The sequence below is a fragment of the Labrus mixtus genome, chromosome 19 (genome assembly GCF_963584025.1).
Source record: "Labrus mixtus chromosome 19, fLabMix1.1, whole genome shotgun sequence".
NCBI classification, from domain to species: Eukaryota; Metazoa; Chordata; class Actinopteri; order Labriformes; family Labridae; genus Labrus; species Labrus mixtus.
Window position 1 is genome coordinate 13,219,791 of NC_083630.1, and position 11,822 is coordinate 13,231,612.

At 40.3% G+C, this 11,822-nt stretch overlaps 1 protein-coding gene across 1 annotated transcript; it reads right to left on the reverse strand.

The window, feature by feature from the left end:
• Positions 1-6,208: 6,208 nt before the first annotated feature.
• On the reverse strand, positions 6,209-11,426 carry pi15a (peptidase inhibitor 15a). Its single transcript, XM_061064603.1, has 6 exons — positions 11,270-11,426; positions 10,826-11,132; positions 9,775-9,893; positions 8,543-8,675; positions 8,332-8,447; positions 6,209-7,532 (listed from the first exon to the last, which is right to left on the reverse strand). Exons 2-6 carry the CDS (start codon positions 11,084-11,086, stop codon positions 7,397-7,399), a joined length of 765 nt encoding a protein of 254 aa, XP_060920586.1. The 5' UTR covers positions 11,087-11,132; positions 11,270-11,426; the 3' UTR covers positions 6,209-7,396.
• Between the last annotated feature and the right edge of the window lie 396 nt (positions 11,427-11,822).

Below are 11,822 nucleotides of genomic sequence, written 5' to 3' on the forward strand. Positions count from 1 at the left end.
GTTACGTCCACGTCCGATGGAACGTATAAAAACTATTTTTTTGAATGCCCTGAGAATAGTCATCATATCAAGGGTCAAGGTTTCTTTATCTGTACCTAAAATGTTATTTGTTGTGCAGACAGGAAATGTATTATTTTACAAGCATCTCTTATATTTTCTAAATTCTTTTTGAAAAGATTATATTAAAATAATGGTGTTGTATTGAGTTTAATAGTAAAGCTTTAATGCCATTTTTCTGGACCATCTGGGGCTTATGATGGCATCACTTTGCCTTCAACTGTTTTTTTCAAACTTGTGATTATTTTGCACATGTCATATGTATTTAAGGGCGGCTGTGGTTAGGTTCGTAGAGTTGGTCGTCTCTCAACTGGAAGGTTGGGAGTTTGATCCCCAGCTCCTGAAGCTACATGTCCAATGTGTCTTTGGGCAAGACACTTAACACCAAGTTACTGCTTCGTCTGTGGCATCATGTGAATGTGTATGAATGGGATTAGTTAATACTGATTGACACTTTGCACTATGAGTAGTCAGGAAAGTACAAAAGCGCTGCACCATATGTGTGCATTTTAGATATGTGATCATGAAAGGTCTGGTACAACAGTAAAAAGTAAATTTGCAGCCCTTCATTTTTTGTAAACAAACTTTAGCTTGTAACTGCAAAAGTTAACAAGACTCTGCCGCTGTTGCTAACGTTAGTCATATCTCAGCCGATTAAATCTCCTGTCACGAGTTTTATCTGGTCATGAAAATGACTGAAATTAATACTGATGCTACTTTTAACGCAATAAGTAAAAAGCACATCAGAGAAAAGACTAATTACTTCTATATAGTTATTTTATATGCCTGTCACCTCTGGTAGATGTCAGACAAAGTTATTGATAGCATGCTGCCAATACTAACTTTTATTAGGCTTTTTATTCCTTCATTTTAGAGACAGGACAGTGGATAGAGTCAGAGTCATAGAGTCAGTCACCAGGGGGAGAGAGAGTGGGGAACGACATGCGGGAAAGGGGCAACAGGTCCGATTTCACTCGAGGACTTTAGCCTCTGTACACAGGGGGCGCTCAGTAACCGCTAGACCACCGGCGACCCGCTAAAACGTACTTTTTCCACACCAAAACTTAGCACAGGCTCCGCACATAGGGCAATCAAACTAACCACCAACATCCCAGGGTTGCACATTCTACATATAAATAAAGATTATCTACATGTACAGGACAAGATTGAAGAGATTAGAGATACCACTTGGTCTACTGGTGTTGCAAACACTGAAAGTCCCTTACAGGAGCTTTAATTTACATTTAATTAATTCACACAGTATGCAGCCAATCAGCACTTAGTTTTTACAGACAAGGACATAAGCATAGATAAGGAGGTGAATAACTGTTTTCTTACTTTGAGACTTAACTCCAGCTTCAGTTCAGATGCTCTTTGGATGTCCTCAAGCACCCTTGGCATTCAGATTTTTGGGGATGTTTGAGGACAGTGTGAGCCTTGCACTAGGCACAGGCCGCATTTCCGATGGTTGAGCTGCAAGGGGAGCAAAGTAAACATAGCGAGGACAGACACACAGGGAAAAAAAAGTAGAATGCATTCAAATGAAGCCATTCCCAATATCCCCTTGGCGGCATGGAGCAGCCAAGTTTTCAACCATTCAGATCTGCAAGTCAGAGAGGGCAATGAGGTTGGAATACAGAGACGACGAAGGAAGGAAGGAGAGCGTTCAGCTGCACAACCAACATCAGCAAATCTACAAACTCACTCTACAAAAGATTTATCCCCCCTTTTGTATACTCAAACTGTTTCTCATACTTCTCATCCTTATTGGATTTGGATGGCCGCTCATACACTTTGGAAACTGACTCCCCAAACCTCACCCGCTCCGCGTTAATAATCTATCACCCTGCTGTGGTCCCTATAAAGTCTCCATCTTCTTTCTAAATAAACATTTCACCACTTTCACACTTGAGGGAGATGAAACTGTTTTAGCAATAACAGTTTATTTGACAGCTCGGTAATTCACATTGTGTTATTAGGAAAAGTGGTGCACCTTGGGATGAGCGTACAGATGCGTCATCGTGGCTTCAGAAGGTGTTGGCACTGGCTGATAGAATAAGCGAGCTGGGAAGGATTTATTGGTGCAGCAACCTGAGACTGAAAATCTGTTTCTTCTCTCTGTCTTTCTGATTGTGTTTTTCTCTCTCTCTCTCTCTCTCTCTCTCTCTCTCTCTCTCTCTCTCTCTCTCTCTCTCTCTCGCTGTTGATATTCAGCCAAGCCCATTGAAGAGTTTATCTTCTTGCTTAGCTACCCTTAGCGGGTGAGGATTTCATGACATAAAAGAACAATAGACTACATCAGACCAAGAACAATTAAGAACAATTAGAAAAGGCTAAACTTTCTGCAAAAAGTAACTTCTTTCACATTAATTAAAGGATTGAAACTGGGTTTTTTAAGGCATAAAATTTGTAAAAAAAAAAAATGTATTGATATTAGTTTGAATAAAACTGCCGTAAGGAGTTTAAGATACAGCTGAAGTGTAGAGACTTGTGGACATTTTCAGTTTTTTTCTGTTTCTCTTCTATTGTAAACTAATCCCCATTTCCCAAGTCCTCTTGCAATTCTCCACCTCTCCACTAGAGGTCCTCAGACTTTCCCACCTTGCCACATCCACACACCTGTTCCCAGTTGTAATCAGCCATGCAGTCACCATTCTCCACCCCACCTGCTCACCTGTTCCCTTTAGTCTTGTGCCATGCACCACACCTTGTGGTCTCAGTGTTAGGTCATCAGTTTGGATTTATTTTCCATATGGATTTGTGTTCTTGTTTCTTTGTTCTGGAGCTGTCCTTGCACCAATCTACCTGCCAGCTTGCCCCATATCCTCATTGGAAATTTGCCAAAAAAGCTGACAGTAAGTGTTCATCAACGATCCGGGGAGGAGGGGGGGTTGCTCTGGCAGCCCGTCAACCAACGATCTCGAGGAGCCTAAGAGAGCTCAAGAGCTCCCAGGAAAGTAGGTGGTTAGTGACTGAGATTTACAGATAGATACATGCAGTAATATGATGTACTGTATATGCACAGAGACAGAGACAGAGACACAGACACAGTCCCCCCGGTAGTCTAAGCCTATAGCAGCATAACTAGGAGATACTATAAGATTTATCAAAAAGGAAAGTTTGAAGTCTATTCTTAAAAATCTTTCTGCTTATGGATCCTTTTTGTCCTGTCTGTAGCCAAAGCTGTGACAGTTAGAGTGAGTTTTAACCACTGAAAGCAGTTGAAGTATGTAAAACTGTAAATACTGAATGTAAAAGTGAACCATTTTTGATTCAGGAAAATTACTTCTTGTCATTGTTGTTGCTTAAAAAATGAAGCAGTAACCATCAAAAGATGCTGAAGTTGTTACAGATGTATACAAATGTAGTTGAGGTGTCAGTTTTAAAATGTGCTGAAAGTATTGTCCTTTAAAACTAAGACATGCAAACAGTTATACATGTTTGGGTGGATGCTGGAAAGTGATTATTATTTAAATTCCACTTAAGGGTAATTTCTAAAGTGGTTTGACTGTAAATGAAGACAAAATCAGTGTGTGTTACGTTGAAATCTAACAGAAGAAAGCAGGTTAAGTGCAAACTATGAAAATGTAATTTACAGTGTAGGTTACATGGACACGTCTGCTCTGTTAAACAGTTGAAGTGTAGTTGATTATTATTGAAGCTGGAGGTGTCAGTTGGTATGGAAACCTGAAAATGGATCCTGAAAGAACCTCATGGCAAGTTTGAGTGTAAAAACTGAAGATGAAGTCAAAGTGAAAGCATTGAACGCTCTTTAAATAGATTGTTTGCGGCATATTAGAAATTGAGGGATGTGTCTACTTGATCCGAAGATGTTGTCTGTGGTTGATATGTCAGTTGAACACATGAAGCTGAATGCCTTTGATAGATCAGTTTAAAATCTATAAAAGATGAAAGCTGATTAAAAGGTAGTAGTTATATCCATACATGTTTAGTTGAAGTGTAGCCTAAAGGATTTTAGGGCTGTTTAGTGTTTGCACTAAGGACAGTTTAGATAAAGTTATGTTTGAACATTGGAAGCTATGTGAGTTAGACATGTAGAGTGTAAGTGACCTCTGAGATTTGATCAGATAATTTTATAATTTATACTTTATTGATCCCAATAAGGGAAAGGGGAAATTTGTTTTTTACACTCTGTCTAGTAAACATAGGCCAAAATACATGCACAAACAGACACATGCACTAATGGAGAGGTCTCAGAGTGAGGGGGCTGCCCACAGTGGGCGCTCCTGAGCTGGTGGGGGGGTTAGGTGCCTTGCTCAAGGGCACCTCAGCAGTGCTCAGGAAGTGGACCAGCTGCCAGGCCGGACTCGATCCGTGCCGGGACTTGAACCGGCGACCCTCCGATTGCCAACCCAAGTCCCTACAGACTGAGCTACTGCCGAGATGAGATGTAATCAAGATTGTGAAGGGTGAAACTAGCTGATGTATGTCAATATACAACATGAACAGGAAAGGTGGTTTAAAAAACATTGGATTGGATTATAAAAATCTAAAAAGAAGCATGTCTTTTCCAAAGACTATTTTGAAGTGTGGGAGACGTTCATGAGAGGCGGTCAAAAGGATGACGACAGAAATGTAAAGATAAGAATATGAGCAGATTATGTGCATTGCTGCGGGTAACTGAGAACACCCTCAGCAGGTGTTTTTGAGTTCATGTCACGACAACATCACAGGCTGCTTTAATCCTAACCCATATCCTTAACCTTCGCTGAGACTTTGCCAGTGATTGATATACAAGGGAAAGTTCGGCAGCAGGTCGTCTTACTCGTCATAATATCTTTTACTCCTCATCCTGCTGATGTGCCTTTTAAACATCCACCAATCATCTTCTTGGCTCTGTTGTCGGCATCTGCTCCAATGGAAGGATTTTTCCCATGCATACTAATGTGTTCCTTAAACTCTGCTGGTTAGTTCCAGGTAGTGAGCTCGCCTGTTCGGGCTGGCTGTATTTATGAAGCTTTTTTTTTTTTAATAGAGCGCAGGAAGTGGTTTGAAAACCTCATGCAAGGTGATACTTTGTATTCTTACCTGCCAAAGTGCATTCAACGTTTGTAGTCTGGAACAGACTTTCAGGAGTTTGCATGTGAACTATCGCTAACAGTTTATCTGACAAATAATCCACGTTATAGCCTTGTTTGCAAATGTTGTTTGTTGAATAGCCTGTTTTTCTCATGTGTAATTATTTTGATGCTGGCTTCAAACCATATTCTGCAATCCCAGCTGGAGAAGAAACTGCAGCATCTGCCCAACAAATCAGAGCATTTTTGCCTCCCCTTCAAAGTTTGTCCCCATCTCTTACCAATTCTCGCCTACTTTTTTTCTTCATATCCTGCAAACGTTTTAATGTTAAAGAGCAGGAAAGTGTCAGTCTTTAACCGAGTGTTTGTGTTGATCTCTTCCAAGTTCCTGATGTGATCCCTCACTCCAATCTTGCTTTATTGTATCCCACTCTGGGTTAGGTCAGTGGTTTCATTGGACACTTCAAAAAAAGAGGGTCCTCTAGGAGAATATTAGTTGTCTGTCCACTTGGACGGAAGGGGCCAAAGTCAACCTTGTCATATTAGGATTCAGATGTAGCCCCAGCATGTTTACTCTCCTCCCTCTCAGCCTTTGATATTCAGGAGGTGGGGCTTTACAAGCGGCCTTGTTTTAATTAAAAGTAAAAACAGAGAAATCAAAGAGCTGGATTAGTACTTGGGCAGTCGATATCAGACATGAGGAGAAGCTGCAACAAATCAGCACAGACCATAGATAGACAGTGTTTGCAGGACAATTTGGGTAGACACATTTAATTAAAAATACAAAACACCTTTAGTAAAGCACAGTCCATTGCATAAGTAGCTTGTTGTTAATGTTGAATTAATAAATCAGTGCTAAATGTTTTTCCTATTTTGCTCTGCAATAATACACACTAACATTTGGATCAATGTCTCTGTGATGTAACTGATTTTTGGTCGTCCCTCCCGCTGATAATTCTTCTAGTACTGAGAAAGTGAACTCATTTGGAAGAAGTTCTGGGACATTAGCCCAGCTCGAAGTGTTCAGGCACTCACTTGGCAGCGCTTTGCAACTACAGCAATTATAGAAATGTATCAAATTCATCTTCACAAACTTTTCTTAAAAGTTGACATGCGATTGAACCTTATTCAGCACTTTTTAATCAGTTGGACATATTTACAATCCTTTTACAAAACAATAAAAAAATACAATCAATTAAATATTTTCCCCATATAAAAATGAATAACTTACAGTATACTTGTTTTTTTTTTAAGGATAGACAAGGTATTATGATTATCTACATGTACAAAAAAATAATCATTTCCAAGTATTTTGGCAGTTTACAAAAGATTAAGGTGCACTTGAGTGCCAGGAAGAAAAAAAAAAACTACATCAGTGATCAGAACAAAATATGAACAAAGGGTTTGTCAGACATATCAATATATTGGTGTACAACATACCATTACACAATGTTCAAATATGATTAGCAAACAGATATGAGGGTCAGACTTAATGTATGTGCTCTAGTTAGTATAAAGTATGACTCAAAAGTTTGAAACTCTTATAGTGTCATGTCTGTAATGAAATACAAGGGAATCAGTGCAGATTTAACTGAATATGTTGAAACAAAAAGGGCTTTTGACATTAGAGGCATAATCTATGATGACACTGGGCGTTTAAAGAGACCACCAAGTCGGACTTCTTTTTGTCAATTCATTTCAGTTTGCTGTAAGTGCACTTGTGTCAACAAACCTTGCTAATTTGTTGCGGGACATGAATGGAAATTTCAATAATGCCGAAGTTTGTTTGACCTCGGGTGGCCACAAAGCTGACGCCACCAGTGTAGGGTTTTCAGCCTCTGAGGTCAAAAGCTTTGATGTCAACATCACAAACATTCCTGTGTAGGCAGAGCACACAACATGAAGGTGTGATGCCCGTAGCACCAGAGTGAGCAGGTATGAGCAGCTATGATCCTGTTATGACCTTAATTAGCATGTTGTCAATGGTAAAACACACAGTGAAAACGCAGCACCACATACAATATATTCTGTGTTTAAGGACCCACTCTACACATAAATTATATCCAATCAATTAAAATTCCCATAGCAATTCTGGTACAAATGAAATAAATTTACAGTTTATTTACAAGTCATCATTTTAAAATCATATGCTGCCTTCAAATGTATGTTTGTGTCTTTAAATAAGCCCATATATACAAAATAGTGTGGTCCAAGACTGTTGTGCAAATCCTTAAAGGATTGAAGTACTGTCTCTGTGGTACTGCAGGGTGTTAGCTTATGTCAAAAAGGAAAACCTGTGTTTATTTGAACCAGTGCAGGTAGTTTGTCTTGAGAGCGGGGAAGCACATGTTGTTGTTGCAGGAGCCTCCGTAGCTGGGAGGGCAGGCAGAGCAGGGGACGCCTACTTTGTAGGGGGCCTCTCCGATCCAGTTACCCCTGGAGGATAGAAACAGGTAGAGAGTCAACGTATGGTTTTTATCTTACAAAATGAATATTTAGTTCATTAAAAGTAAATATACAAAGATAAATGTTTCTCAGAAATGTATTTGATATCACACAGGTTCATATAAAACATATTTGTGAAAATAAGAATAGTCAATATACTTGAATATAAGTACTCAATGTCTACCTATCAACTATTCTGGAGTTCTCAATCATGTAACATCATCTTCTTTTGAAGATAAAGATGACAGACAGAGATGATGGCTTTTTTAAAGATAGAACTCTATCAAGTAGATCTGCTCTTTAGACCTGTATATGAAATAAACAGCATATCAACCTGTACTTTGTTAGAAACGTCAGCATTTGTGCCAAATGTTCACTGTAGGCCAAGCCACTATATCTTAGCCTCTTAGCATTATCCATGGTCAGGATAGCTGAAATGTTGTAAAAAAAAAAAAAAAAAACGAGGCCCTTGCTAAATAAGTCTTCAGTGTCTCGAGCTGGTAGTTCTAGCATATGTCTGCATCCAGTGGGATGAAAGAACTTAGGTCACAAGTCAGTCACAAGTCCAAACGAGCTTCTAATTCTCTGAATGTTTTAGAGAATATTCGTCTGTTACGACATGGGTGGCATTTCAAAGCTCAGCACAAAACAGAGTCGTCTGTGTCGGGATTAAGCCAGTGGTCGCCCTATCGTCATCGGGTCAACAGGTTTATTCGAATTAGCAGACTTAAAGTGTGTAAGTAACACTATACAAGAAGAGAACTATACATTTAACCCTCACTTTACTTACTTTGGTGAGTAGTTGCAGACTAAATAAGTTGCCCGTTTCCACACTGAACCCCATACGTTCATATTATGGCATGTGTGAACTGCGCAGCCCACTTTGTTGGATGTTGCCCACACCATCTGCGGGGGGAAAAAAAGCACATCAGCAGAAAGTTAACACCGCTGATGCAACAATTCAACACTTCTACATTTGATACTGATCCTTGTTTGTGTACCTGAGTGTAATGGGTACACATGGGTCCATAACATCTGAGTGGGCACCGGGGGTTGCAGTCACGAGGGTATGGAAAAGAGTAATCTTTGACCTCATCATACCATGGCTTTACCAGCTGCAGAATGGATCGATAGCTGTGGAGAGAAGACGGACCTGCTCTAAAACTTCATTGACTATATCAAAACAGATCTTTAGAAAACTAATGCAGACACCTCCTGGGTTCAGAGCACAGCCCGGGCCATTTCCCCAATTTGCCCTTTTTCTTACATTTCATATCTTTTTCTAAATGATGTCTACCAAATAATTTTTTGTGTTCAACCTGAGGAAAGATGCCTTCTGAAATACGGTTGATGTCACATTGTGGACTGGACCATTACAAAAAAAAAACAAACATCTGCTTCATTTCATCATTGCTACATCCAAAATTGACAAACTGGCCGCAAACCAGAGTTTGCAGCCAAAAAGGCAACAACCTTCATTCTTAAAAATGATCGATATAATTGTTTCTGAAGCAGCCAACTTTATCTGCGTCTGCAAGGTGTCCAAACACACTCTGAATGCTGACTTGCCAAAGAAAATAATCACATTTAGGGTCGGTGTGGGGTGGTTAGGCTGCGCCTCTCTACGAGTTGGATTGAACTCTGCACATAGTTATGTTTTTCTAAAGATGCACATTTCAGGGTCTATAGGAGGCTTACTCTGGTCTTTCTGTGGCAAAGCTTTTCCACAGATTACTCAAAATTATAAACTGAAGCAGGTGAACTTCAATAAATGACATCATTTTTTAACTAGATTACTTTTCAATTAAGTCTTCAACATGCATTTTTATTGTTTTCTGCAAGACAGCAGAATGGCATTACTATATGGGATTAGTCAAACAGATGTAACGATAATCTGTATTCCCTTGAGTCTCATGATATCCCTCAATAAAGCCTGAAAGTGTTCGAACACGTGAAGGTGCCCTGTGTTTCCAAATGGAAAGTCAAGACCTTCTGAAGGGATGCGCCTTTGTCCTCATGGGTCATGGCTGAAAACACAAGTCGTGTTTATCTGAGGGGTCACAGGAGCATTCCTCAAGCAGTCACCAGGTCACAGTGCAAAAAGTTTTAGAAGAGAAAAGAAGGGGGCTGCGAAGGAACGACCATGACTGCTGCGAGTGAGAGAGTCGTCCCTCTGAGAGGAGCAGCAGATGTCAGTGAGGGGGAGGGTTAGAGAAGCTAAAAGGTCACTCACCGTCCCGTCCTGACAGAGAGGTTTTGACCGAGGAAACGGAGGAGGTGAGGCGGCCCGTGCTCCCACAGGCAGGCATGAGCCCAGTCCTCTGCCGTCTTAGCCAGGGTGTCGTCCCACACCTAAACACACACACACACACATGGAGACATGTTAGGCCATTACATAACCAATGGAAAAATATCAACACCACCGCAGATCTTCATTCAGCAGCTAGATGTCAGATAAGAGTCGGCCCTTTCTGACCTCATAGCCTGTTACAGCTGTAACCGTGGCAACAGTCATCCATCAAATCAGTTACATAAGTGGAGAAAGTTGGTTGCCCGGTATCCCATGAAACTCTTCCACTTGACAGGGAGATGGAGAGCTTTAAGAATACAATAATCAAAGTACCGGCTACACACTTGAACAGTTTCACTAGAAATAGACCGTGACTGAAGGGATTAAAGGATACTTCTTCACATTGCGTTTATTGTTTATCAGAGGAAGAGACTCTTTAACTGTATTTTATTACACATGTAACCATCATACATGGAGATGCTGATAATTTCAAATGTAAATATGTTCAGTTGCCAAGATTTTGGAGGAACTCTTAAGATACTGAAATGAGCAGTTTCACCACAAGCGACTATTATTTTAGAGTTCAAATCAATGATATAGAAGGAATTAAAGTTGTATTTAGAAATGTTTGGACTGAGGTCCAACGAGAGCCCCTACTACCCTTCCATACTACACTGCCAGTGGTCCACTAGTACCATACATGACCCCTCTTTCTTTGGGGGTGCCTACTTTGGTGGTCTACTGCTGTGAAATGTGCTGAACAGCTGAAGGTGTCAAGAAGCTTAAAGACATTTGTCACTTCCTTTCTAAATTAAATCTATTGATGTAATATTAATGTCACATTTAAAAAAAAAAAAAAAAAGTCACTTACTTACTAAATCCTTTTGTTTTTTTAAATCAAGAATACAGTATATGGCTCTTCAAAAAACCATGCATTGAATGGAAAAACGTGCATCTTAGTACAAGAACTATGTGACTGATAGACTTTACTCACCATGTATTCCATGTTTGATGCTGGTGGAAACACCTTCCCTCTCACTTTGTTATGGTAATCAAGAATAGCGAGCATGTCATTCTGGCTGATGTATCGCTTCCTCCTGGCTTTAGAAATAGTCGTGGTGTCTGTTCCATGGCTGTGCGCTGCGCCAGGACTGGTGAAATTGGCCGACAAAGCGGGGATACTTGTTGCCAGTGCACTTGCACCACAAGATATGCACAGAAGTATTAGAACTTGGGTGAAATATTGAGGTTTCATGTTTGGTTGAAAACTGCAGACAGAATATCCCTTGTTTTCGATGGACCTGCAGACAAAGAAAGAAGACAAACCATTTAACAATGCGCACAAATGAGGTCTTTTTCCATTCAAATAAGCGTTAAAGTTCTTGCGTTTTTCCAAACACGACACAAATTTAAGTGTCAATCATTCACGCAGTCCTACCTTTTCTTGCACAGCGATACCTTGTCCCTGCGTTACAGAGGCTGCATCACCTCTGAAGTCTCGGTGTGTTTTGGGGAGAGGGGGAGGTCTGCTACTGCAAGTGATGAGTTTTTGCGCTTTGCTAAACTTGGTGAGTGCACCGGGAGCAGTCTGTCTTCGCGGGTTTATATATATTGCAGCGGACGATGCAGGAAGTGCGCGTGCCTCAGAGGTAGAGGCACAGCCCCTCCTTGTCACCTTAACCACTGCTGGATTTGCTGCTGGATTTGCGAGAAGACGTGTTTGGTTTTTCCAAATCCATTCTAGGCAAATCTTGCATTTCTTCATAACATCTGCTTTGGTTTGGAACAGCTGCAGGATGTGGAAGGATAACATTTGACTGCACAATACAGGATGAAGCATATTAAATTACAGTTTATTGTACTTTTCTTTGTAATTACGGCCCCAAATTTCACAATATGGACTGAATTAAATTAATTAATCATTTTAAACCATTAACCTTTCACACCAACTTCATGTGCAGGTGATAAAATGTGCACTTCCCACAGTGTTC

Excerpts from the sequence above, each read along its gene's own strand:
- pi15a (XM_061064603.1), bottom strand. The coding sequence starts at position 11,086 with ATGAAACCTCAATATTTCACCCAAGTTCTAATACTTCTGTGCATATCT. Across the intron at positions 8,676-9,774 it reads CTCTCTGTCAGGACGGGACG|CTATCGATCCATTCTGCAGC; the intron begins GTGAGTGACCTT and ends TTCTCTCCACAG. Across the intron at positions 7,533-8,331 it reads GTCTGCAACTACTCACCAAA|GGGTAACTGGATCGGAGAGG; the intron begins GTAAGTAAAGTG and ends TCTATCCTCCAG.